The following is a 23,191-nucleotide window of genomic DNA, read 5'->3' as shown; positions in this document are numbered from 1 at the left end:
CCAACATTGCACGTGGTGGGCTTGACGTGCCACACGGCTTGGTGTTGTCGTCTGCAGCTCTGCTCTTCCACACGCCGCTGCATTTCAAAGACCGCATACATCGCTTTTATTTGTTTGTCTTCTGTGCTTCGCCTCGCATGTCTTAAACACCAGAGGTGCTTTTCCACTTTCCACTTTCCACTTTCCATTACTTTACTTTACTTTATTTTGCATTCGTTCTTGGTGCTCGCCCCAAATTCACACCACCTATATGAACAGCAGCAGCAGCAGAAGCAGACAGCAGCCGGTGGGCACCCTCTGCGGGTGCTTGCCAAGGGCAGGCAAAGTCGCAGAAATTCTACAGTACATAACCCTCACAGTAGCGCTTGGTGGCATCCAGTTTGCGTGGTCGGTCGAAACCGGGTTCGGCTCGCTGTACCTGCTCTCGCTGGGCATGAAAAAGTCGCTAGTGTCGCTGGTATGGCTGGCGGGGCCACTCTCAGGGCTCATCACCCAACCGCTGGTCGGCGTCCTCAGCGATCGATGTACTGCCAAGCTTGGTCGGCGCCGGCCGTACATCATCGGGGCGACAGCGGCAGTCGTCGTGTGCTTTGGCATCATTGGCTGGACGCGGGAGATAGTGGGAAATGACCAGCCAAGGATGGCCATATGGCTGGCGGTCGCTGCCTTTTACGTGCTTGACTTTGCGATCAACTGCATCCAGGCCAGCCTGCGCGCGCTCATCGTCGATATGTTGCCGACGGCAAGGCAGGACAATGGAACCGCGTGGGCATCGCGCATGATCGGAGTCGGAAACGTCGCCGGATACCTGCTGGGTTTCCTCGATCTGGTGCACCTGTTCCCGTTCCTGGGCTCCAGCCAGATGCAGATTCTAACAAGCATCGCCTCGCTCGCGCTCAGCTCAACGGTCGCCATCACGTGTTTCTTTACGCACGAGGTGCCGCTGTCGCGTGCGGCGTCCCAGTCGGCTGGGGGCAGCGGGCTGCAGGCGCTTGGCGCAATATTTACGTCGATCCGCTCGTTGCCGCTAGTGATCAAGCGCGTGTGCCGCATCCAGCTGTTTGCGTGGATCGGCTGGTTCCCGTTCCTTTTTTACAGCACAACGTACGTGGCTGGGCTCTACACTGCGAGTCACAGCGGCAGCGGCGAGAGCAAGGACAAGCTGATGGAAGACGGCACGCGCGCCGGGTCGCTAGCGATGTTTGGCCAGGCTGTGTCCTCGCTAGCTTTTTCTGTCGTGCTGCCAGCATTCACGTACTCGGCTGCGTCACGCGCGCCGCTGCACCGCCAGAGTGAAAACCGGGCGCTGCGGCTTGTGCACAAGCTACGGGCAATAGTGTCGGTCAGTCTGCCGACAATGTGGGCCATGTCACTGGCCGTGTTTTCAGCGTCCATGTTTGCGACGCTGTTCACGAGCAGCGTGAGGGGCGCCTCATGGCTGATTGCAGTGTGCGGCTTCTCGTGGGCCATGGCCATCTGGGCGCCGTTTTCGATTATCGGCGAGACTATCAGCAGCAACTCGGCGTCCCTTTCTGCGTCTGGACTGCCGATGCACGCGGGCACAGGCACGGGCACAGGCGGCGGCAGCGGTGGCAACCACGGGTATGTGCCAGTGGACAGCACTGATATTCCGATGGAATCTATGACAGCGGACATGGGCGTTTTTGGCTCCGAGAACGGCAGCCGGCACAGCCAAGAGAGCGACTTTAACGGCGAAAGTCAGAGCGAGAACCCAATGCAAATCCAGTACCAAGACCAGAGTCAAACCAGGCTGTCGACTGGCACGATCCTCGGTATCCACAACGTATTTATCGTCGTTCCGCAGTTTATCACCGCGTTTGTCAGCAGCCTGTTGTTTGCCTTCTTTGAGCGCAAAGGTGGCGATGCGCCCGACGCGGACTCGGGAGCGCAGCACGCATACGAGATCGCGCTGGTTCTGCGCCTGGGGGCGTGGCATCGGCGGTTGCGGCGTACTACGCGTGGAGGCTGCAGCACTAGCAATATGCGGCGCAGCTGAGATACATTGGCAATTATGCTGTGAGAAAATACTAAAAAAAAGTGGAACGAAGAGAGCCACATCTATTATAACAAAACATGCAATGAACTACGCTTTAAATACATCGTATGTGTGCGTTAGCTCAGGTGGCAGCGTCGTTCAGGGCAACGCACACGACGCCCTTCTGGTGGCCCTTGAACTCGCGGATGACGGTTCCGGTGCGCACGTCCCAAAGCGCGGCGCGCATGTCTGTCGACACGGTGACCAGGTACCCAGAGTCGCTCGACCAGCTGGCATCCCACACCCAGCGTGAGTGGTAGTTGAGCGAGTGCACCAGCTCGGCGCCCGCCTGTATGATCTCCTCCCTGACGCCGTTGCCCACCATGATCGGGCGCTCAGTGAACTTCCACAGCTTGGCCGAGTGGTCCGACGAGCACGTGGCAAGCAACCGGCCGTTAGAGCTGAAGACCACACGCGTAATCCTGTACCCATCGTGCGCGTCAAAGTTGATGTATGGCACCAGCTCCACGGTGCGGCCGGTCTGCGGCAGTGACTCGATGATCAGGCGGTACACAATAACCTGGCCCAGGTTGTTGCCAGCAACGACCAGCTGCCCGTTCGGCGACACGGCCACCGACCGCATGGCTACGTCGGGCTGCGGAACGTCCTGGCACAGTATCTCCTCGCGCCGCCAGCTCCACACGCGCACGGCGCCGCTCTGGTCGCACGAGATGATCAGCTCCTGGCGATTATCCGGGTGGACCGCGATGTCGTTGACGATCGACCCATTCTGCATTGTGCGCTTGCAGTTTCCAGCGTACACGTCCCACCACTTGATGGTCTTGTCCTCGCTGCTGGTTGCCAGGAACTTGTGGTCTTGCGTGAACTCGACCGCCGTGACGTTGGCCGTGTGGCCCTCGAGGCTGAGCACTGGCGCCTCGGAGGTCCCGAAGACATCGTACAGGCTGACACGCGGATTCCCGCGACTGCCAGGTAGTGTTTGTTCCTCGACAGCGCCAGCCGGTTGACCTGCGTGTCGGTGTACGGATTGTTCGTGTGCATGTGCTCTTGAGCGCATCCCACATTCGGATTGTGTGGTCGTAGCCCGCTGTGACCAGAATGACAGGTATCTCTTCCATGTTGGCGGACCGTGATGTGAGCGTGAGTGGGAGTGTGTGTTTAATATAGCAAACGAAAAACTATAATGTGAAATTGAGTGAATGAGCGCGCAAAGAAAATATAAAGGCAAAATGAAAAGAACGGTTGTGGTGGAAACCTTTTGGAAACCCCGTGCATAAGTAAACGGGAGAAAAATAGATACATTGGGCGAGATGTAAAATAGGTAAAGGACATGAACTAAAGTTGCTGAATAGGATTGATTATCTACTGTACCGCCTTGTTTCTCATGGGTTCTATTGCAGATACCTGGTTACATGTCTCTATAAGGAACGTTATTCTAGGGGTAGCAGGGTTAGAGTTATCCAGACCTCCTGGGTCTAATTGCTTGGCAGTGGAGGCACCCGCCAGAATGTTAGATAACTAAACCTGATAAGCACTCGATCTGCCATCTAGGCATCAGTTGTGGCAAAGCTAGCTAGTGTACATATCCCCGTCCTCATTGCTGTCGTCCACGGCCACTTCGGCAGGCTGTCATCTTTGTCCTGTCACGGATTTGGTATTCGGGGCGTTTGTTGAGATTGTAATTTCATCAACAATCGGCGTTTCACAGGCGTCAAGGGTCCACTTGTTTCCCATTTAATCTGAAAGTCGCACCATCCCTTGTACCAGCTGTGTGTTTATCTATGATCTCATTTACGAATACCGATGCCTGTTTTACATGATCCTCTTGGAGTTTCTTGACCAGCGTTGTGTATCTGTCCTCTGTCAGCTCCTGCCAGCTGCGCCTTATATCCAAGTTTAGCTCCTTGCCCTGGTAGTGGGCGTGTCCACAACTGCTAGTGCAAGAGCCAGTCAGCCTGCTCAATTTGAGCAAATAATAATGGTAGTGAGTGTAACCTCAAAGCCAGCGAATAAAAGGGATCGCCACTTATTTTTTCACTTTTTTTTCTGGGTCCTGTGCCTTTGCTTTTTCTTTATTCCGAAAAAAGCTGTGCGAGATCCTTTAGCATTTCTTTTCCCTCTCTTTTTTGTGTATATTATTTTATAACTGTAACTTTATATATACTTCGATTTGTACTTATTTCAATTATACCTCAATTCCCGCCAATGAATATTACGCAGAAAATAAACGACGCCCCCCTGGTCTACGATGTTGTTCGACCACGCGCGGCGTGCAGGACACAGACTTTGACGATGGCGTCTGCGACCCCATTGATTCAGACGAAGTGTATGAGCTCATTCGCAATATCAACGACCCCGAGCATCCGCTCACATTGGAGCAACTCCATGTTGCAAATAAAGACCATGTCTACGTGGACGATAACAGCAACCACGTTCTCATCGAGTTCACACCAACGATCCCGCACTGCTCAATGGCCACCCTAATTGGGTTGTGTATCCGTGTGCGTTTGCTGCGCTCGTTGCCTGAGCGCTTCAAGGTTGATATCAAGGTGCGCGAGGGCACACATCAGTCCGAGACCCAGGTCAACAAGCAGCTCAATGACAAGGAACGCGTGGCCGCTGCTTTAGAAAACACATATCTTTTGGATGTCGTCAACCAGTGTCTGGCGACTGCCGTGTAGATGGATAGCAGTGCATTGTCATTATTTTTAAAAGTAAATAAACTGGACCTTTTATTTTATATTTTATAGGTTCTATTTTAATAATACAGCTGTCTATAATATATAGCAATGCGGTTCGGAATAAAAATGACACATGGTAAATGAGTTACTCTTAACTGACATGGTCGATCACCGGCGTGCTGACAGCTGAGCTGCCATGGGTGTCGTCTAGGTTTGCATGCGCGCAGCACGCTGCGTTTTCTGACACTGGCCCCGAAAACTGAAACTCACCACTGCCGTCGTTGATCGAGTCAAGCAGATCGCGCACCTCGTCAGGGACCGGCTGCCCGCTGGCATCCACCATGCTTGGCCGATTGCGGGCATCAACACCCATGGCAAGCAGCGCATTGTGCTGTTCCAACTTTAGCCTCTGCTGCAGCTTATTCTCGGCATCGTCCTCAAAGCTGCGTGCCGGTTTTCGGGTATCCGACTCGTCGGTGCTGTCCCCGCTATCCACAGGGTAGAGCTCATGCTGGCCGCATGAGCTCGCACTCGTCGTTGAGTAGGTGTTGGACACCTGGCGGAGCTGCTTGCCCTTGCCGTGAACAATGGACAATCCACTCAGGGCGCCCCTCGCGCGCATGCGCTGGTCAATGTCGTTGACGTGGTCGCTCGAGCGCATGGACAGGCCGTCCTTCAGTGCTGCACGCAGGTGCTCGAGGTTGACCTTTGGCGAAGGAGACGGTTCGCGGCGCCGCATCTGTGCCTCCCAGTCGACCGAGACCCGCGCCCGGATGCCCTTTATCTGGTCGAGCGCGCTGGACGGGCTGATTGCAATGTCGCCGCTGATCTCGTCGTATCCATTTCCGCCCGCAGTGGTGGCGCCGCATAGCACACGGTCAACCGCAGACTCAGAGTCCAAGGCATCAGCTCTGGAGTCGGCGCGCTTTGCTTTGGAATCAGCGTACTTTGAAGCTGCCTCAGGACCCAAGCACTCCAGCGCAGCCTTGACACTCAGCTTCTTGGCAATATCCCGGGCTCTGATCTGCACACCGGCATCCGCGCTGTTGGAGAATGGCGACGTTGCAATGGCTGGGTCGCCAAAGACTGAGATTGTCATGACCCGGATGTTGCGTGCACAGACATCATCGACCACGGTGTCCCAGCAGTCCATGCCCTGCGCCTCTTTGGTAGCCAAGTCGATATGGCTCTCCAGCTGCGCGCACAACTCCAAAGCGGCAATCTTTTTCCACACAATAGCCGTCAGCGTGACCCAAGAACTGTTCTCCTGCGCGGGCGTAGCCTCGTCAAGCGCCCAAACTGTGTTGTACACGCTGTTTGCGCCCTGTATGTCAATGAGCTCGCAAAAAATGGCTAATGTCGCGGCGTAGGCGCAGAGCGCAGCGCAGTGGGCTGGTAGGCGTACGCACGGACCAGCGACCCGCTCAGCTTGCAATACACTGCGTCGACCAGCCCCGGGCTCCACGCGCTGGCCCACCCCGGGTCTGCGCTGCAGTGGCAGTTGTGCCGCAGAATTTCGACAATGCAGTCAGCAGCCTGGGCGTGCAGGTCCCAGCTGTCGTGGGTGAGCAGCGTGAACAGCGGCGCAAATGTCTCGAGTGACAGGTTGGCTGCATCATACGGCGCATCCCGGCCACCATTGCTGCTTGCCAGGCTGCCGGCGCCGCTGTTTGTGCAGCGCAGAACCATGTACAGCGCCTGCAGGAGCCACTGCTGCCTCTGAGTAGACCCCGATTCATCCCCCAGCTGCATCTGCGACACCAAGTAGCCGACCATGTCTGCCAGCTGGCTACTGTAGTACTGGTGCATGGCCAGGCCGCCGATCGCGGCCAGCAGGTGGTAATAGTCCGAGAGCGGGCCAGTCGAATCAATGAGGCCGGGGCCGTCCGAAACAGCAGCAGCCGCGGGGCTTGTGGCAGTGGTCAATGCGGACTCGAAAAGGCTGTAGTCGGGCATTGCAGGCCGGTCGCCAGCGACGGTCTCGAGCAAAAAGGTGACCAACACGTTGAGAGCCTCCATGACCGATATGCCGACCAGAACGTAGGGCTGGCAAAACATGCTTTCGAGAATGCGAATGATGCACGTCCGCCGGTTGCTGGTCTTGCCCGAATCGCCCGCGCCGTGCTCGGCCGTGTCCTTCTCCATGCTCGCGAGCACGCTATTTTCTCGGTGACGGCCGCTCTCCAGGTACATGTGTGACGACAGGGTGCCGTCGGTCAGGAAGGCCAAGGTCTCGACTATAACCATGTTCTGGTCCTGCGTCTGCAGTCGGCTGATAACTGCCGTGACGACGTCGACGCACAATTGGTTGGGCTGCCACTGCAGGTGGCTGTCCAGGTACTTGAAGACCTCGGAAATGATGATACGAGAGTGCTGGCCGTGAGACTTTTGCACTAGCGTCTCGAGGCAGCGCCACGCCCAGATCCCGAGCTGCTGGTCGTCAAGCGATGATGATGTCGAGGTAGACTCAGTGCGCTGTCTCCGATGCTGGCAATCTGCTTCTCAACCGCAATGGCCTCTGCGGGGTTGTCGCCGATCTCGGCGGACTTAGTTATGCGAGCGGCGACAGCCTTAACTATGCGGGGCAGCTCGTAGTAATTATCAGCGGCATAGGTCGCCTGGCTCTCTGCAATGGCCTGAATGGCACACAGCCCCAGTGCAGCCTTTTTCCGGTTTGTGGGTCTTCGACTTTGGCGCGTGCGTAGCCTGCAAATGTCGTGATGAGATTAGTGTAGAGCGATCGCAGGCCCTTATCGATAGCCAACGTCGCTCCGGAATGGCTGCGGCAGAACAGTGCAAATGTGTGGGTGGCAGCCTTTGCGAACTCAAAGTCGTTGGCGGCGAGCACAGTTTCGAGCGAACCAAGCACGTCCTTTGCGAAGAAATACAGATCGCGGCCGCAGGCGGCCAGCAGCGCATTGTATATGTGCAGGCCGACGAGGACGTCTGTGCGCCTGAGCTTATAGGTGTCCTTGGCAATGCGCTTGGAGAGGTATGCGCCGACCTTTGTCAGTTTCGCTGGCTTGCTCTGGGCGTAGTAGACCAGGTACGAGAGCTCGTTGCTGTTGGGCGTCGTTTCGCTGGACTTTTCCGCCGGGAAGCATCCTTCGACCAATGTCGCGTGCTTGACGTAGCGCCTAAAAATGGAATGAAATAGAATAAAGTCGGCGGGCGGGTGAGATGACGTTGAGAGCTGGGGTCGCAGGCAGACTATGCACGGGTACATGATGCAGCCGACAAAATTGCGGATGCGGTGGCTGCGCTTGGGTCTGAAGGAGCTGAGTGTGCTAAAGGGCGGCACGCCTCCTGGAAGGCGTACTGCAGCGACGGCCTCGGCCCTGCGACCGGAAATGCGTTGGGCTCGTATACAGGCCACTGCATAGAAGCGAGTTCGCTTTGGTGGTGGTATTATTTTATTTTTTGAATGAGCGCAGGTGAAAGTGTAAAGTGTGAAGTGTTTGCGCGGCTGTTGAGCGGGCGGCAAAGGGGGGCAAGAAATGAAGGCGAATTGAATAGACGAATAACTGTAGAAAGAAGAGCCTTTGAATTCGAGCCGAGGATGGACAAGCGCAAAGATAAAGAGTGGGTGTATGCGTGACGATGGAAATATCAAGTTCACACGAGTCTGGCCAAGTGACGCTTTGATGTTTTGCCAATGCGCGTGTATGTGTGTGTGTGCTCTTGTGCCAAATGCAAAATGACAAAGCATACTAGTGTGTTGTCGCCTGATAGAGATAGTACAGTACTATGCATACAAAGAGGGGTGGGGGGGGGTCCTTTTCGTTTTTTTTTGCTGGATCTGATGCTGGTCCTTACCTTGAGAACGAGTTCATTTTTTTTTGCTTTTGTGACTGTAAAATGGCGAGGAGGCTGCTGATGGACAAGTGACTGTCAATGACCAGGTTGGGAGGAATATTGGGGGTGGAAAAATTATCTTTTAGCTCGAACTCGAGTGGGTTTTCTGTATTCGGAGCGATGCTACTATTAAAGAGGGGGTAGAGTTGAGAATAGAGCAAGGAAAATAACTGCATAAAAAAAGGAAACAAAAAGAAAGTAAAGTAACGTTTGGAACGATCCGGCGGACTTTCGATGTTTCAATTTCATGAAACACTTTTTTCTTTCTCGTATATGCATGCCGTTTGGCAGTTGGGAATTTGTTATAATATTTGCCCGTTTGCCAGCTGATTTTTGATTGCCCTGGTCCCTTTCTGTATATAGTTCTGCGCTGGCCATGGCACAATTGGAGCTGCGTAGAAAGGCCGTTCGTAGCAGTAAACAAACTTTCCAGCACAAATACCACAACAAATACCACCACAACCTGCCAATGATGCTGATGCTACTGTTGTTGCTGCTGCTGCTGCTGCTGCTGTCATGTGCGATGGCGCTCATGCGCGTGGTAATAATCTGCCCATTCAATTGCAATTTAAATAGTTTATTGAAGGCAGCTGAAAAATAAGAGAAAGGGAGAGAGATACACGTTTGGTAGATGTCAGGAGACCGTGGGCTACATGACCGAGCAGCCACAGCCGCCGCCGCCTGGCTGGCAAAGGGGTCCTGCGGCGGAGGGCCCCATATGGACGGCAGGAGGAAGTCCTTGGTGTTCTGGGTGTACGAAATGAGCGACTCGCTGGCCTGCGAGACGGGAATTCGGGGCAGGTCTAGCAGCTCCTTCAGGCGGTTGTTGTGCTCGACAATCTTTCTCAGCTTGTGCTCGGACATTGCAAACGACGCGTCTTAACTTGAATAAATATAAGAAAGGTAAATTAGGGGGAGGGGAGGTGAATTGGCGAGTTAAAGAAAAGTGCTTTTGTTTGCAATTATCAACCGCGTCGGGAGAGAAAAAAAAAAGAGGGCAGGCCAAATATGAAAAGTCCGATAATGGCAATAAACAACAACAACAGCAACAGCAACAGCAACAAAGGCAAGACTGGATGGGTGGCTTTCACTCGTGCTTGAGAACGATTGACACGGGTGCTTCGATAATTACGTCACGCTAGCTAGCCAGCCAGCCAGCACTTTCTCATTTCAGCCTTGGGGGGGGCCTATTTTTGGATCGCTGTTTTCTTTATGAGCTTGACGTGCCTTACAGCATCACACACTTTAATTGCATTTATCGTCCTGCTTTTCACTTCTTTCCAACTGTACCTTGCCTCAACGCAACAACAGCCTATATCTACAGTTACAACACCTCTTCTTTTCGCACACGCAATGGCAGACCACGGCGGCAGCAACAGCGGCTCTCATCTGCACACAAATCATAACCACAGCGTGGCACACACCGCCACAGGAATCAAAGTAGCCAACATGCATCACAGCGGCGAGCTAGTAGAACGCACCAGGCCGCCAGAAACATCGGAAGCACTGGGGGCAGAACCAACAAACGAAAGCCCGGCTCCTCAGCTCAGGCGCGTGGCAATGGAGACTATGCACACCGAAAAGCCGTCAGCGCGGAGGAGCATGATTCTGGGCGCAGCAGCGCTCTCCGTGTGCATCCTTGCGTTTATTGGCCAGACAGTTGTGACGCGGCAAGTGCAGGAGTCGTACGTGCAGCCGTACTTCATCCTGTGGATCTCGCACTCGTTCTGGATCATCATGTTGCCGCTGCACGTGGCATACGAAAAGCTGAAGCGCAGCCCGCGGTCGCTGGCGATGCTCAGGATGGAGGCGCTGGTCGGGTCGGCGACGCTAGCCGTGCAGCAGAAGCGCAGTGGCAGCAGGCATGGCGAGTACCACCAGCTGGAGGCTGCGGCCGCCGGTTCTGAGGGCGGCAGCGCGAGGGCACTGGCACTGGCCCGGCCGGCGTGGGTTGTCTGGCGCACAGTGGCGCTGGCAGTTGCGCTGGCCGGGCTGCTCAACGGGTCGGCGTACCTGTGGTACGTGGCCATCGGGTTCACCAGCATGTCCAAGGTCACAGCCATCTACAACATGTCGTGCTTCTTCGCGTACCTGTTCTCGGTGCTGCTGCTTCGCGAGCGCGTGAGGCTGGTCAAGTGCGCGGCGGTCGGCGCCAGCATTGTCGGTGTTGTCTTCATGACTACGGTCGATAGCGACGGCGATGCGCTGTCGGCCGCGGCGCGGCGCAGCGAGATGATCGGCGACGTGCTGTCGCTCGTGTGCGCGTGTGGCATCGGGCTGTACCAGGTGCTGTACAAGAAGTACGCGGTGCCTGGCGGCTTTCACTCGCTGTTCCACGTCAACTTTATGACGACGCTGCTGGGCGTGGCCACGGTTGCTGTCTACTGGCTGCCAATCCCGGCGCTCAGCGCGCTGGGCGTCGAGGTCTTCCAGTGGCCTGCCGTGCACAGCTGGCGCTCATCGTGGCCAACGCGCTGTTTGGCGTGGCGTACAACGCCTGTTTTATGATTGCGCTGGCGCTGACGTCGCCGCTGTTTGCGGCCATCGGCGTCATGCTGACGATCCCCGCCATGGCCGTCATTGACATGGCCATGCAGGGCCAGGTGCTGGCGTGGAGTGTCTTTGTGGGCGGCGGCGCCATCCTGGTTGGCTTCTGCACGCTGAGCCTGGCCGAGTACCGCGAGACCATGGCGCGGGCAAAGGCCGAGGCCCAGGATGAGGAGGAGGACGGCGAGGGCGAGGGCGAGGGGGAGGGGAGAACGACGCAGGGGCGGCGGCATTGGCGGCGCCTGTTGCGCTGTGAGCCATGGTTGATCGGCTGCTGATCTGATCTGCTGATTGAGTCGGAAATCAGAAGGCGTGGCTTTGCAGGAACTGGGCACGGCGTCAGCATTATGCGATGGCACAATCACTTTCATCACCATCACAAGCCGCAGGGGAGGGGACGCGCAGGAGATTCGCAATCTCAGTCTTCCAGCGGTCAGCTTTACCCCAGCTTTCCCACCCCCTGTTTTTATTCTTCAAACTTTATATTTGAGGCCCAGTGCTTGGGCTGTTGCTGCATCCGCCTCTTTTGTTTTTGCTCTATTCCGCTCCACCCCCCGCCTTTCTCTGTACCTTTTTTTTTTATACACAAACGATAAGCTCTCCACTTACTTTTCTGCTCTTGAATGATGGACTCGTTTCTGCCAAACCACTTTCTGTACCTGCTGTGCTCGCTGTTCGGGTTTGTCGCGTCGCACGCGCTGTCGGTGGTCGACGCAGTGTCCAACTGGTGGCACGCGGCACTGTGCTCGGTGCTGGCGCTGCTGCCCAAGGCGCACATTGAGTTTGCAGTCACACGGCCGGCGCCGGGCTACCACCCGGCGGTCCTTGTCACCGGAACCAGCTCGGGGATCGGCCACGACACGGCCATCGCGCTGGCGACGCGCGGCTACACCGTCTTTGCCGGCGTGCGCACGTGGGAAGACGGCGCGCGCGTCGAGAGTGACTTTATGAACGCCGTGCGGCCCGAGAACATTGCCAAGAACCCCTGGGCGCAGGCGCCGTGGGCCGCGCCCGAGGCCGCCGGCGCCGATCCCGCAAGCAGCACCAGCGCGGATGGCATCGGCAAAGGCGGCGGCGGCGACGGAGACGAGGCGACGACGGAGACGGGGGCGGCGCGCAGGCCGCCGCGTCGGCCCCGCAGCACATGCGCCAGCGGCGGCTACGGCGGCTGGACAAGAAGCGCGCCAAGCAGGCAGCCAACGGCGTCAGCCACGCGCCGGCGCCGCAGCGCGCCGGGAGCGGCGGCGGCATCGTCCCGGTGATTCTGGACGTCGCCAGCAGCGAGTCGATCGACGCGGCGCACGACCGCATCGCGGCCGAGCTGGCGCAGCGCGGCGTCCCGCTGGCGGCCGTCGTCAACAACGCCGGTGTCACGGCGTTTGGGCCGATGGACATCTCAGCGCCGGCGTTCATCGACCACTGCATGACCGTCAACTTCCACGGGCCGGTGCGCGTCACGCAGAAGTTCATGCCGCTGCTGCGCGCGTCGCGCGGCCGCATCGTCAACATCTCCAGCATCATGTCGTGGCTGATCGGCCCGGGCTTCGGCGTCTACTGCGCCAGCAAGGCCGCGCTGTCGGCCGTCAGCCGCGCGTGGCACTACGAGCTGGCGTCCAGCGGCATCTCGGTGTCGGTCTCGAGCCGGGAATCACGCGCACGGCGCTGTGGCACAAGGTCGAGTCGCAGCTCGAGGCCCACCACGCGCGCCTCAATGGCCGCCGCCCGGCGCGCCGCCTGCGCTCGCGCGACCTGCTCGCAGCCGCCATGCCCGGCGACGAGGCCGTGGCGTCGGCGTCGCCGGCCGAGTCGCCCAGCCGCTCGGTGCGCGCGTCCGACGACGAGGCCACCTTTGACCGCGCGCTGTACAACCCGATGATCCGCCGTATCAAGTCGTCCAACGAGCTGGCGCCGATCTTCGCGCTGCCCACGCACCACGCCGTCGCTGCCGTCATGCATGCGCTCACCAGCCGCTACCCAAAGTCCACGTACCGCGTCGGCTGGGACGCGCGCCTGATGAGCCTGGCCACCTGGGTCGCCAGCGAGGAGACCGTCGAGTGGCTGTGCCGGGTGATCGGGATTGTGTCGGAGACTGACGATGCGTGCGCTGCCCGGAGCAGCGAGCAGAAATACAAGGCCTTTGCTTTGCTTTGCTTTCTACCTTCCATTTCCGGCGCGCCTGGCTGCCCCCTAGCCGCGCGCCTGGCTGCCCCCTTAGCTGCGCCCTTGGCCGCGCCCTTGGTTGAGCGCGCCCTATTTTGGCAACTGGCGCGGCATCAGCCAGTGGAGACTGTTTGCTGTCTCGCCCCAGCAAATCCATTTTCCTTCGCCACACCAATAAGCGCGCCGCCCCCTGCTTGGGCGCTGCCCCCCCAGGAACGGAACGCATCTTGCTCCCATCTTGCGCCGCATGCTATGACGTAATTTCCTGCACTGTGATAATGCGCTCAACCGTTTGCTCGAAGCAGAAAAGGCGCTCCCACCCTAACCCAATCGAGAGTTTTTCTTGGCCTCGTTGACTTTGTCTGTGGTCTTTCCTTGCCCTTCTTCTCTCCTGCTTCCCGCTGCTACATTTTTCTGCGTGCGCTTTTACTTATCCCCCCCCCCTCGCCTTTAGTTACCTGCTAGCCGGCTGTGTGCACCACAATAAAAACACCAGCCCGCCCTCCGCCTTCCGCCTTCCCCCATTTTTCTTTTGAATTTCCTCTTTTGCAAACAAAAAATCGAAAAGGCACCCGAATTGCCAGCACCCGCAACAGCAGAAACCGCTTTTCCCGCACAGGGCTCTCCACAAACCAAACCAACCCGAACCAGCCGAACCGAGGCTCACAAGCAACCATGGCCGACTTTGTTAGACTGTCCATCTTTGGCACCGTGTTCGAGGTCACAACACGGTACACCGACCTCCAGCCTGTGGGCATGGGCGCATTCGGACTCGTATGGTAAGTTTTTGCGCCAAGAAGCAAAGCAAGCATAGCAGAGCGTGCAGCCTGCACATATGCCCAAGGCACATCGTGCGCATCACGCCCCGCCTGCAGCATGCTCTAATATGCCCCTGCGTGCCTGTATGCCCTGTATGCCCTGTATGCCCTGTATGCCCTGTATGCCCTGTATGCAATCCCGCTGCGAGGTGCACGCCGCCCCTCCCTTGCACAAAGCTGACTGCGAAAATACAGCCCCGCTGACAATCCACACCCCCAAACCTCTCGCCGCCTTGTCTCTGTTTTTTAATGTAGCTCGGCTCGCGACCAGCTAACCACGCAGGCCGTCGCCGTGAAGAAGATCATGCGTCCGTTCAGCTCCTCGGTGCTGGCCAAGCGCACGTACCGCGAGCTGAAGCTGCTGAAGCACCTGCGCCACGAGAACATTATCAGCATGAGCGACATTTTTATTTCGCCGCTCGAGGACATCTACTTTGTCACCGAGCTGCTCGGCACCGACCTGCACCGCCTGCGCCAGTCGCGCCCGCTGGAGAAGCAGTTCATCCAGTACTTCCTCTACCAGATCCTGCGCGGCCTCAAGTATGTGCACTCGGCCGGCGTCATCCACCGCGACCTCAAGCCGTCCAACATTGTCATCAACGAGAACTGCGACCTGAAGATCTGCGACTTTGGCCTGGCCCGCGTGCAGGACTCGCAGATGACCGGCTACGTGTCCACCCGCTACTACCGCGCGCCCGAGATCATGCTGACGTGGCAAAAGTACGACATTGCCGTCGACATCTGGAGCACCGGCTGCATCCTGGCCGAGATGTTTGAGGGCACGCCGCTGTTCCCCGGAAAGGACCACGTCGACCAGTTCTCCATCATCACTGAGCTGCTGGGCACCCCGCCCGACGATGTCATCCAGAGCATCGCCAGCGAAAACACCCTGCTCTTCGTGCAGAAGCTTCCGCAGCGCAAGCCCGTGCCCTTCAAAACCCGCTTCCCCGACATTGACCCGCTGGCCATTGATCTGCTCGAGAAGATGCTGGTCTTTGATCACCACACGAGGATCACCGCCGCAGAGGCCCTGGCACACCCGTATTTGGAAACATACCACGACGAGGCCGACGAGCCCATCGCCGATAGCAGGTTCGATTGGTCTTTCAATGACGCTGACTTGCCTGTCGAGGAGTGGAAGGTGATGATGTACAACGAGATTCTCGACTTCCTCAACGTCTCCGAGGGCCCCACATCCATTCCGCACATTACCGCTGCCCCACCTGGTATACCTCCGACCATCGCCCCTGGCGCCAACTTTTCCTCTGCCGGAGACATGTCTTTGACAAGCGAGTACATCCTCTAGACCCAATCAATCAATATGTGCTCCCTCTCTCCCTCCCTTCTGCCGTTCATTTATTTCATTCATTTTTTCCATTTTCCAATTAATCTTTTCTTTGTGTATGTATTAAGCCAAACAGACAAACCAATATTATATTCCTTCGTATTTTACTTTATTACAAACACAAGAAAATATTATATATTGAAAAATGTTTTAGCTGAAATGTTCGATATTGCTTGCATTGTGTCTTTCTCTCCAAGTTAAGCTATTTATTTTTATTTGTAAGCGCAGCTTTGTTGTCGTGTTTGTCTCAATGAAGTACGTTGCGTTGCGTTGCAATGTTTTGTTGTTTTGATTTATAATTTTTGTTAGTGACTTGGTTCCCTAGGTGGCAATGCCAAAGAAAATAAAACAATTGATCTGTATTTTGCTCTTTCAATAGGGAAATCGACAGAAATGTACTTTATTTTTGCTATACTCCCAAGCCTCCGAATCATTTGCAACTAATAAAAATGGGGACGATTATGCCAGCGCTATTGGCTACTCTTGTTTTTTCAATGCTATTTAAATACAACAGTAACATTAAACATTTTACAATTTTACAATTTTTTTTAAAAAAAAAAAGAGCATATCGATGCACACACATATTGTACAAAAAAACTGGCATCAATTGTACTAGCTATCCAGCTTTTTTCAACTTGCAAAATAATAATGTGATATGAAAATATAAAATAAACTAACAAATGCAAACAATATCGATGAGCAAAAAAAAAGAAAAATACAATGTAAAATATACTTCTCGTGTGGCTGAGTACTGCCACAATTGCACCTCGCTGTTCGTCCAAATACTTTGCACACACGTACACGCACACGCACACATATTTATTTTTCTCAGCAATTATACACTACATCTTAGATCACGCTGCTCAATTGTTCATCCTTTTAATTTGCGTCGACGCCTCACATCACACACATCATTGCACAAGATAAACACAACTACCATGCTTTGTTGTATGATCCTAGGGTAAAGAAAAACCTTGGGTATGCGCTTTAAAAAAATGGAAACATGCCTTCTCAGACTTTATATTAAATTCAGCAGGCACTGCTGCTGCTGCTGCTACTGCTACTGCTACTGCTGCTGTGCTACTGCTGCTGAAATTGCTGCCTTTTTCCTAACACTATTCCATATTTTGGTATTAACCTTCAACACCCTCTCCACTCTTGAACAATTTTATTATTCGCTTAAACACGCACTCTATTTGCTGCACCAATACTTTTTTTCTATTATTTCCATTTTTAGTCTATATCCATTACACACACTTGCTCATAGTTATTTTTTTTAGTCATCGAGTTACTTTAGGCCACGCAACGATTAATCTATATATATATATTTTTTTTAGCGTAGCCTCTTCACAATCTCATGCGCGAGTCCCAGCAAAGTAGAAGTATGCGCGAAAGCGCCCAAGAGAGCGCAATGTTTGGCCGCAACTCGTTTCAAGGGTGCATCTTCCAGACGCGCCGAAGCTTAGTCGACAGCGTCAAGGCGTATTTTAGCCACACTGAGTATCGGCCCAGCCAGCAGCAAATCGAAAAGGACCGGTATATCTTGTTCGGGCGGGTTTTATACAAGGACTGGATGGTCATACCGGCCGGTGTGGCAATCCAATTCTGCTACGGGTCATTGTACGCGTGGTCAATTTTCAACGCGCCCATCAACAAGTTGCTCGGAAATGGCGTCAACAAGACAGGCGCCGAAAACACCTTTTACATTACGCTGGGAATTTTGGGATTCACAGGCGCACTGTTCGGGCCGTGGATAGAGTCGCATCATCCGCGCAAATCCGGCACTATCGGAATAGCACTATTTTTTGCTGGCCATTTGACTGCCGCACTGGCACTGTTTGTACGTATGATGTCTCTGCTATATTTTGGCTACGGGGTTATTGGCGGAATTGGCCTGGGCGTTGGATATGTGTCGACTGTCGAGGCAGTAAGCAAGTGGTGGCCCAAGGCCCGAGGCGCAGCTTCCGGAAGCGCCGTCATGGGCTTTGGCGGAGGCGCGTTGGCCTTCAGTTATATCAACAAGGCGCTTGTCGACTACACAAGTCTACCCAAAGCATTTGTGATCCTGGGCTCGGCCACCTTTATCGTGATGCTATTCTGCCTTCAGTTCATCGCGCCGCCGCCGCCTGACCACAACATCAACGGCATAATAATGACAGAGTCCAGCGGCAGGCCGCACTTTGACGTTAAGGGAACCTTGTAGAAGTCGGCAAAATGGAAACCGGGATTTCCACGCTGACGGCGGAGATTCCGCCCGTGCAAATGCCGCTGGGCGAGGTTTTGCGGTCGCGAGACTTTTGGCTGCTGTATATTTCGTTTATAGCCAATATCGTGTTCTGCCTGGTGATCCTGTCCAATCTTCCCAATATGATCAACAGGCTGTTTGGCAAGGACAGCAAGGAAGGCAAGGAGTCGCCGCTGCCCGCACATATTGCCGTGTCTATTGAAAGTGGGTTCAACATGCTGGGCCGCGTGTTGATAGGGTCTGTGTCCGACAAGGTCGGGCGCAAATCAACATTTCTTGTCCTTTTGCTGACCCAAGTAGCTGTCTTGATATGCGTTCCAATAACCATCCACACGGGCAACTTCTGGGGTTTTCTAGTTCTGGTATGGTTGGCGACTCTGTGCTATGGAGGTGGTTTTGGGATGATACCTGCTTTCTTGTCCGATATGTTTGGCATTAGCAATATGAGCAGCTGTCACGGCGTCATCCTGACTGGCTGGTCGATCACCTCAATCAGCGGTGGTCTGGCATTTACAAACTCCATCAACGCACACATCAACCACGGCGGCAAACCGTACGACACCGACATATATTTTGTCAACTTTATGTGGATGCTAGCGCTGGTGGTAATTGGTTTTGTATGCTGCTTGTTTGTCAGGGCGTCAATCCGCGACCGCATGTTCCCAGCGCTGCCCGGCCAGATCATGCGCATGCGCATTTTTGGCCGCGTATTTCGAATTCAATGGATCTACAAGGCTGCGCACAACGAGGATTTGGATTATATGTTGAGTTCGGTTGAAAACAGAAGGAAGCACATGCGGTTTGGGAACGAGGGGCGCCGCTTGCGCTGGGAGTATATGAAAAAAGAGGATGAACAGATTGAGTGGGAGGAATACTTGGCGTTGCGTGCGGCACAAACCCAGTTGATGCGCGAGCCAGCCATTTAATATCTTAAATATATTATATTGCTTTTCTGAGCTTCTGTTTTTTTTTTTTTTTTTTGTATTGTCATTTTTCTTAAATTGAATTTTTTCGATACTTTAAATGTATATTGTTTTTTTTCACTTTCAATGGAAATCTTTGACGCGATGCTAAACGAAAACTGAATAGCAAACAAACAGGCAAGCAAGCAAAAGTTATATCGCTTTGTTCGTGCTAATCGGCCAACAACTTTATTTGATTTAATACGATACGATATCATAGGATACAAATACCAATCCGAGTGAGATATGAGGGGCCACAGGGAATAGGGAGCCTGGGGATGCACCTAAAATTGACTGTAAGGCTGAAGTTGGGCCGCGAACAGCAAACAAGTATTGTCTGTTAGAGAAGTGGCGTAACATGGTTAATGTTTCTGTCATCAAGGCAAACTGGAATTTTAAAGCAACTGTTTGCCTGGTTCCTTGTAGATATTTTTGTGTGGTTGTGTTCAATATTGTATTTGGATATCTTGAAATTACTGCTCACCCAATTGTGAGGTCTAGGATAATTCAATTTTTTGTTTTCTTTCCTGCAGGTAAATATGTATTTTTTAGTATTATTATTGCATTTAATAACTTGATATTAAAACACGAAATCATTGTTTGCATCTTTTCAATAATCTAATATCAAAAAAACTTTTGTCGTTGCTTCGTGATAAATTTGTATTCAAATATATCTGATATTTCGTATTATCTGACAGACAAGCAGTGTGAAAATCACAACCATTCTTGTGGTTGCGTTTGTGCTAGGCCAAACAACGGCATTGGCATGCGTGGAGTCGGGGAGTCGAGGGATTCAGCGTTTAGAATAACCAATAAAAATAAGTTAAGGGACGATGGGGGCAGTGGTTTGTTGCTTGATACACCGAGCCGACAATGATATCATCGTCATTATCTGACATACTTCAGTGCATGTCACCCAATTGACAAAGTAAAAAAAAACAATCCGTCACCACTGTTATCGCTGGAATGGCTTAATCTGCGAGCACGCGGACGCAGAGATTACTACTCAGCATTGTATTATCCGACACTCTACTCTCTCCCTCAAACATATTTTGTAATTAACAAATATACCTGGAGCTCGGTCATTGTGCGTGCTGTGTTTGCTAATCATGTGCAAGACAAATGTTTTATCCTCAGGACATTGCGCACTAATTTTTATCCCGTTGTTTATATCGCTGCAAATTTTTTCTTTAAGAATATACCATCTGAATATATTGTTCATATTTGTTGTTTTTGTTGGAATAATATCTGTTGCGCTCCTGATAATATAGACAATTTTTATTGAAAAATTAATTTGAGTATATATTCTCGAACTTGGTATCTGCTAAATATTTTATCTCTGTATTTTTTTATTTTTTTATTCAGGGTCATCCTTTTCTGTTATTAATATTATTTTTACACCTCAAACTACCAAAGTACATGACATGTGGCTGCTAAACAAGATCGGTAATATCCAGAGCGACGTCATTCCCACCAGACTCAATCCCGAGCAGACGGATATACCAAAACACCCAGTGTTCTACCCGCCCACGCCCAAAAATACGCGTTTTACAACTGCCATCGGCGAACAGCCCGCCGGGACGGAACAGAGGAAATCAATAAAACTGCTCTTTCGCCTGAAAACTATTTTTTTGCCCAAGGGTTCATTGGCGCAGATCACACAACGGCGGCCACACAGCAGCGGCACACAACAGGAGGCAGCCCGTTGCGAAAGTAAGCTGCGCGTCCTGCGCAGGTCGCGACTCATTGCCCGATCGCCAGTGCGCGAGGAATCGATATCGCCAGACCTCCACGTGCTTGCTGAAATCGAATGTGTTCCCAGGCCTAGTCAATGTTCTGGCGAGTACTACGGGTCTCCACACACGCTGTATTCTTCGACAACATTTTACCCCCGTCCAGAGCACCATCTGCTCAAAAAATCACATTTCACAAAGTCAGTGTGCTCGCCCAGAGATGCTGCAGCTTTCCGGAGAAGCTTACCTGCCGACCAGGACTTTTACTGCAGCGAGAACAGCAACGGAAACAAATCTGAGCTGTCATGCAACGAATCAATGACAGAGCCATTGTCAATCGGTCTGACAGGCTCATTTGGATGTACTCCGCGCTCAACCAGTCTGCACTTGCCGACCAGAAGAGCATCTCTAATGTACCCATTACAAGAAAATAATTCCGCGTGCGCAAAATACTCAGTGTTTGGGTCTAGGGCCTTCCGTGGCTCTGGCTGCACTACCATATTAAATGTGGAGACGCATACTGCCAATCTGTGTGACGGCATCATCTCCAGCTCCAGCGACATTTCGACAGGCTCTGTCAACATAGGGATATCGCCTCGGCCCTCTCAGCAAACCTGCGATGCTGTCGAGAGTTTATTGGATGAGCGTGTCTTGTCTACTAAAACAATGCAGCCTTTTATTCAATCACCAGCAGGCGCAAAGCCATACATAAAAGCGCCGAGGTCACTATCGCCAGCTGCGCACCGCCCGTATTCAGAGATATTTTTGAACAATAATAGCATTGTCGACAAAGGCTTTGCTCGCCGCCATGTGCACGACATGGGGCTAGTTCCGGGATACTTGAATGGTAACCAGACAATGTGCATCCACAGCGCGTGCGCCGATTCGAGCCTTGTCCAGTCGTCGTTCGACCTAGCCAAATTGCTCCCAAATGCGCCTCTGTGAGCAGCACGGAAGCAAAATGCGCTTAGCAGTCTATTAGTTTAATTGTTATTTACTTACGTGCAAAGTCGTCTCTTGGTTTTTATAAAAAAAATTGCTTTGAATTATTTTAATAAGTAAAATAACAATCATATGTCATCATCAACTGCTCGCTTCGCCTGCTGATTATTCAGACTACTAATCAAGAATATATTCAAACCTGTGGGAATAAATGAGACGTTGACACCGCCAGGATATAGAAAATATGTGGGAGGAAAAATTGGCTACTGAGCTACATCCTCAATTCTGCGCCCGTCTCTTGTGGCAATGTTTTGAAGGGTTGATGAATGGGGCTTATTAACAACAAATGATTTATTTGGCAGTTGAAAAAAATGAAAATATCCAAAGGCAGAAAAAGATAAAACTTTTTTTTTTCTTCAAAAATTCACCACCAAGAAAAAAATACACTTTGCATCTACATGCGCTCAGCGACCGCTCTTGCTGATTGCCTGCTTCAGCCTCTTGAACTTTTCGCTGATGTTGCGGCTGGATGCGGGCTGAACAGCTACGTGCGAGGACACCGGCATAACCGTGTAGTCTGCAGCCACGCGCTGAGGAATGCGCGCGGTCGCCCTATCACCGTCCCTGCCGCTGCCGCTCTCAATCTGGATGCCGCCAGGCGTCCTGCGGTTCGCAGTGGCAGCGTTCGGGCGTGCGGCAGTGAATTGCCTGCGACCCATATCGACAGAGGCCTCTCTAATCTTCCTGTCGCGGAAGTCAGAGCTAAGGCGCAAGACCATGCGCGACCACTGCTGTACAAACTGCTCGCAAATCCGGCGGTTGATCTCGGGGATGCGCGGGCACTTGCTCATGAAAAGGATAATCTTACCAATGCCGCTCTCGCGCAGGTGATCGCGACGCACGGGCAACTTCTTCAGGATGTCCAGCATGGCATTCTGGATATCGAGACTGGGCAAGCTGCCGTCGTCCAGCGGCTCGAGCCAGAGCCTTATCGAGTCCACAATGTTGTTGTCCAAAAAAGCCTCGTAGAGCTGTGTCTTTCCGAGCTCATCGACCACATCGGGGAGCATTGACAGCTTGTGAATTGCTGGCAGGCGGTCCTTATTGTCGTCGATATCACGGTAGGCGGCGTCACGCATGCGCTTGCGCAGCTCGACAATTATCTCGTCCACTGAAGCGTCGTCCTCGTCTGTTCTCTTGCGTCTGCGGCTGCGTCCGGACTTAAGTACCGAGTCAATCTTCTGGTTCATCTCGTCAATCTCCGCCTGCTTTGGGTCCACAGGCTGGGGCGCCTCTTCGGCCTCTTCAGCATCTTCACCATCGCTAGCAGCGCCATTACCAGCCCGACGCTCCGAGTAATCAGTGCCATCTGTGGCAGCGTCATTTTCCTCGCCATCACTGCGGGAATCAGGGTGGACACGCGCGTCTGACTTTTCAGCATTGTCGTTATCACTAGAACCATCATCTTTCTCTTCGCTGTACTCTTTTGTCGCGGCGCTGTCGCCAGCCTCTTTGGGGCTTTTGGTCTCTGCAGCAGCTTCGTCCGCAGCTTCCAAGTCCGAGTCATCGCCAAACAGATCCTGTGTCTTCTCAGCGGGTGCATCTACACTTGTGTCATCGGCAATTTTGTCCGCAGGCGGCGTGCGTCCGCGTTCTGATTTGTCGTCGTAGTCAGCACCAAATGTATCTTCGGGCGACTTGCTTCCGTGTGAGGACATGTTTATAATAATAGAATAAATTTGAAATTGGGGAAGAAATAAAAAAATAGAGGTAGAAATTTGATAGGCTTAAGAGTAAGCGCGCATAAAAAAATTACACCCATTTTTAAAAACAAATACACACAATCTGTTTTTGCGTCTCTATGGGTGATGCATGTGACAATAACT

The 23,191-nt window shown here is 53.1% G+C and overlaps 13 protein-coding genes across 13 annotated transcripts; 7 read left to right on the top strand and 6 right to left on the bottom strand.

Moving 5' to 3' along the window:
• Window positions 1-250: 250 nt before the first annotated feature.
• On the top strand, window positions 251-2,017 carry BX661DRAFT_140243 (uncharacterized protein; the record flags this gene model as incomplete). Its single annotated transcript, XM_051532830.1, has 1 exon — window positions 251-2,017. The coding sequence occupies one exon, from the start codon at window positions 251-253 to the stop codon at window positions 2,015-2,017; it is 1,767 nt and encodes a 588-aa protein (XP_051394243.1).
• A 33-nt stretch (window positions 2,018-2,050) lies between these two features.
• Window positions 2,051-3,469, bottom strand: BX661DRAFT_177675 (WD40-repeat-containing domain protein). The gene is made up of 2 exons (XM_051534699.1): window positions 3,026-3,469; window positions 2,051-2,982 (listed from the first exon to the last, which is right to left on the bottom strand). Exons 1-2 carry the CDS (start codon window positions 3,133-3,135, stop codon window positions 2,139-2,141), a joined length of 954 nt encoding a protein of 317 aa, XP_051394242.1. The 5' UTR covers window positions 3,136-3,469; the 3' UTR covers window positions 2,051-2,138.
• Window positions 3,470-4,095: 626 nt separating this feature from the next.
• On the top strand, window positions 4,096-4,750 carry BX661DRAFT_177674 (uncharacterized protein). Its single transcript, XM_051534698.1, has 2 exons — window positions 4,096-4,267; window positions 4,294-4,750. The coding sequence occupies exons 1-2, from the start codon at window positions 4,223-4,225 to the stop codon at window positions 4,696-4,698; spliced, it is 450 nt and encodes a 149-aa protein (XP_051394241.1). The 5' UTR covers window positions 4,096-4,222; the 3' UTR covers window positions 4,699-4,750.
• Window positions 4,748-5,951, bottom strand: BX661DRAFT_66090 (uncharacterized protein). Its single transcript, XM_051539381.1, has one exon. It carries the CDS (start codon window positions 5,849-5,851, stop codon window positions 4,850-4,852), a length of 1,002 nt encoding a protein of 333 aa, XP_051394240.1. The 5' UTR covers window positions 5,852-5,951; the 3' UTR covers window positions 4,748-4,849.
• Window positions 5,952-7,109, bottom strand: BX661DRAFT_66121 (uncharacterized protein). The gene is made up of 2 exons (XM_051539383.1): window positions 6,395-7,109; window positions 5,952-6,187 (listed from the first exon to the last, which is right to left on the bottom strand). Exons 1-2 carry the CDS (start codon window positions 6,943-6,945, stop codon window positions 6,052-6,054), a joined length of 687 nt encoding a protein of 228 aa, XP_051394239.1. The 5' UTR covers window positions 6,946-7,109; the 3' UTR covers window positions 5,952-6,051.
• BX661DRAFT_66106 (uncharacterized protein) lies at window positions 7,110-8,829 on the bottom strand. The gene is made up of 2 exons (XM_051539382.1): window positions 8,515-8,829; window positions 7,110-7,835 (listed from the first exon to the last, which is right to left on the bottom strand). Exons 1-2 carry the CDS (start codon window positions 8,727-8,729, stop codon window positions 7,274-7,276), a joined length of 777 nt encoding a protein of 258 aa, XP_051394238.1. The 5' UTR covers window positions 8,730-8,829; the 3' UTR covers window positions 7,110-7,273.
• A 217-nt stretch (window positions 8,830-9,046) lies between these two features.
• Window positions 9,047-9,584, bottom strand: BX661DRAFT_177671 (G-protein gamma-like domain-containing protein; the record flags this gene model as incomplete). Its single annotated transcript, XM_051534697.1, has 1 exon — window positions 9,047-9,584. A coding segment is annotated over exon 1 (215 nt), but the record flags the coding sequence as incomplete, so codon positions are not given.
• A 155-nt stretch (window positions 9,585-9,739) lies between these two features.
• BX661DRAFT_177670 (uncharacterized protein) lies at window positions 9,740-11,618 on the top strand. Its single transcript, XM_051534696.1, has 2 exons — window positions 9,740-10,977; window positions 11,004-11,618. The coding sequence occupies exons 1-2, from the start codon at window positions 9,907-9,909 to the stop codon at window positions 11,376-11,378; spliced, it is 1,446 nt and encodes a 481-aa protein (XP_051394236.1). The 5' UTR covers window positions 9,740-9,906; the 3' UTR covers window positions 11,379-11,618.
• BX661DRAFT_217293 (uncharacterized protein) lies at window positions 11,465-13,521 on the top strand (the record flags this gene model as incomplete). Its single annotated transcript, XM_051538775.1, is given in 2 exon segments — window positions 11,465-12,228; window positions 12,242-13,521. 2 exon segments carry the CDS (start codon window positions 11,724-11,726, stop codon window positions 13,519-13,521), a joined length of 1,785 nt encoding a protein of 594 aa, XP_051394235.1. The 5' UTR covers window positions 11,465-11,723.
• Window positions 13,522-13,935: 414 nt separating this feature from the next.
• BX661DRAFT_193069 (mitogen-activated protein kinase sty1) lies at window positions 13,936-16,350 on the top strand (the record flags this gene model as incomplete). Its single annotated transcript, XM_051537751.1, has 3 exons — window positions 13,936-14,039; window positions 14,334-15,304; window positions 16,277-16,350. 3 exons carry the CDS (start codon window positions 13,936-13,938, stop codon window positions 16,348-16,350), a joined length of 1,149 nt encoding a protein of 382 aa, XP_051394234.1.
• A 374-nt stretch (window positions 16,351-16,724) lies between these two features.
• Window positions 16,725-18,649, top strand: BX661DRAFT_177664 (major facilitator superfamily domain-containing protein). Its single transcript, XM_051534695.1, has 2 exons — window positions 16,725-17,608; window positions 17,671-18,649. Exons 1-2 carry the CDS (start codon window positions 16,781-16,783, stop codon window positions 18,592-18,594), a joined length of 1,752 nt encoding a protein of 583 aa, XP_051394233.1. The 5' UTR covers window positions 16,725-16,780; the 3' UTR covers window positions 18,595-18,649.
• A 1,344-nt stretch (window positions 18,650-19,993) lies between these two features.
• Window positions 19,994-21,398, top strand: BX661DRAFT_177663 (uncharacterized protein). Its single transcript, XM_051534694.1, has one exon. It carries the CDS (start codon window positions 20,055-20,057, stop codon window positions 21,306-21,308), a length of 1,254 nt encoding a protein of 417 aa, XP_051394232.1. The 5' UTR covers window positions 19,994-20,054; the 3' UTR covers window positions 21,309-21,398.
• A 240-nt stretch (window positions 21,399-21,638) lies between these two features.
• Window positions 21,639-23,086, bottom strand: BX661DRAFT_177660 (uncharacterized protein). The gene has a single exon (XM_051534693.1). It carries the CDS (start codon window positions 23,021-23,023, stop codon window positions 21,770-21,772), a length of 1,254 nt encoding a protein of 417 aa, XP_051394231.1. The 5' UTR covers window positions 23,024-23,086; the 3' UTR covers window positions 21,639-21,769.
• Between the last annotated feature and the right edge of the window lie 105 nt (window positions 23,087-23,191).

This window comes from Kickxella alabastrina (assembly GCF_025024165.1).
Source record: "Kickxella alabastrina strain RSA 675 chromosome Unknown BX661scaffold_3, whole genome shotgun sequence".
Classification (NCBI taxonomy): domain Eukaryota; kingdom Fungi; phylum Kickxellomycota; class Kickxellomycetes; order Kickxellales; family Kickxellaceae; genus Kickxella; species Kickxella alabastrina.
The sequence above is the reverse complement of the archived record's forward strand: the minus strand, read 5'-3'. Positions and strand labels throughout refer to the sequence as shown.

What these genes read in the sequence shown, in the direction of transcription:
- BX661DRAFT_177664 (XM_051534695.1), top strand. Translation starts at nt 16,781, where the DNA reads ATGCGCGAGTCCCAGCAAAGTAGAAGTATGCGCGAAAGCGCCCAAGAG. An exon ending in GCGGCAGGCCGCACTTTGAC is followed by an intron (nt 17,609 to 17,670) that starts GTTAAGGGAACC and finishes CTGACGGCGGAG; the next exon opens with ATTCCGCCCGTGCAAATGCC.
- BX661DRAFT_177670 (XM_051534696.1), top strand. Translation starts at nt 9,907, where the DNA reads ATGGCAGACCACGGCGGCAGCAACAGCGGCTCTCATCTGCACACAAAT. An exon ending in TCAGCGCGCTGGGCGTCGAG is followed by an intron (nt 10,978 to 11,003) that starts GTCTTCCAGTGG and finishes TGCCGTGCACAG; the next exon opens with CTGGCGCTCATCGTGGCCAA.
- BX661DRAFT_177674 (XM_051534698.1), top strand. Translation starts at nt 4,223, where the DNA reads ATGAATATTACGCAGAAAATAAACGACGCCCCCCTGGTCTACGAT. An exon ending in ACGCCCCCCTGGTCTACGAT is followed by an intron (nt 4,268 to 4,293) that starts GTTGTTCGACCA and finishes CGCGGCGTGCAG; the next exon opens with GACACAGACTTTGACGATGG.
- BX661DRAFT_177663 (XM_051534694.1), top strand. Translation starts at nt 20,055, where the DNA reads ATGTGGCTGCTAAACAAGATCGGTAATATCCAGAGCGACGTCATTCCC.
- BX661DRAFT_66106 (XM_051539382.1), bottom strand. Translation starts at nt 8,729, where the DNA reads ATGCAGTTATTTTCCTTGCTCTATTCTCAACTCTACCCCCTCTTTAAT. An exon ending in AAAATGAACTCGTTCTCAAG is followed by an intron (nt 7,836 to 8,514) that starts GTAAGGACCAGC and finishes TTCCATTTTTAG; the next exon opens with GCGCTACGTCAAGCACGCGA.
- BX661DRAFT_66121 (XM_051539383.1), bottom strand. Translation starts at nt 6,945, where the DNA reads ATGGTTATAGTCGAGACCTTGGCCTTCCTGACCGACGGCACCCTGTCG. An exon ending in CAGCAGTGGCTCCTGCAGGC is followed by an intron (nt 6,188 to 6,394) that starts GCTGTACATGGT and finishes CTGCCACTGCAG; the next exon opens with CGCAGACCCGGGGTGGGCCA.
- BX661DRAFT_177660 (XM_051534693.1), bottom strand. Translation starts at nt 23,023, where the DNA reads ATGTCCTCACACGGAAGCAAGTCGCCCGAAGATACATTTGGTGCTGAC.
- BX661DRAFT_177675 (XM_051534699.1), bottom strand. Translation starts at nt 3,135, where the DNA reads ATGGAAGAGATACCTGTCATTCTGGTCACAGCGGGCTACGACCACACA. An exon ending in ATCCGTACACCGACACGCAG is followed by an intron (nt 2,983 to 3,025) that starts GTCAACCGGCTG and finishes ACTACCTGGCAG; the next exon opens with TCGCGGGAATCCGCGTGTCA.
- BX661DRAFT_66090 (XM_051539381.1), bottom strand. Translation starts at nt 5,851, where the DNA reads ATGGACTGCTGGGACACCGTGGTCGATGATGTCTGTGCACGCAACATC.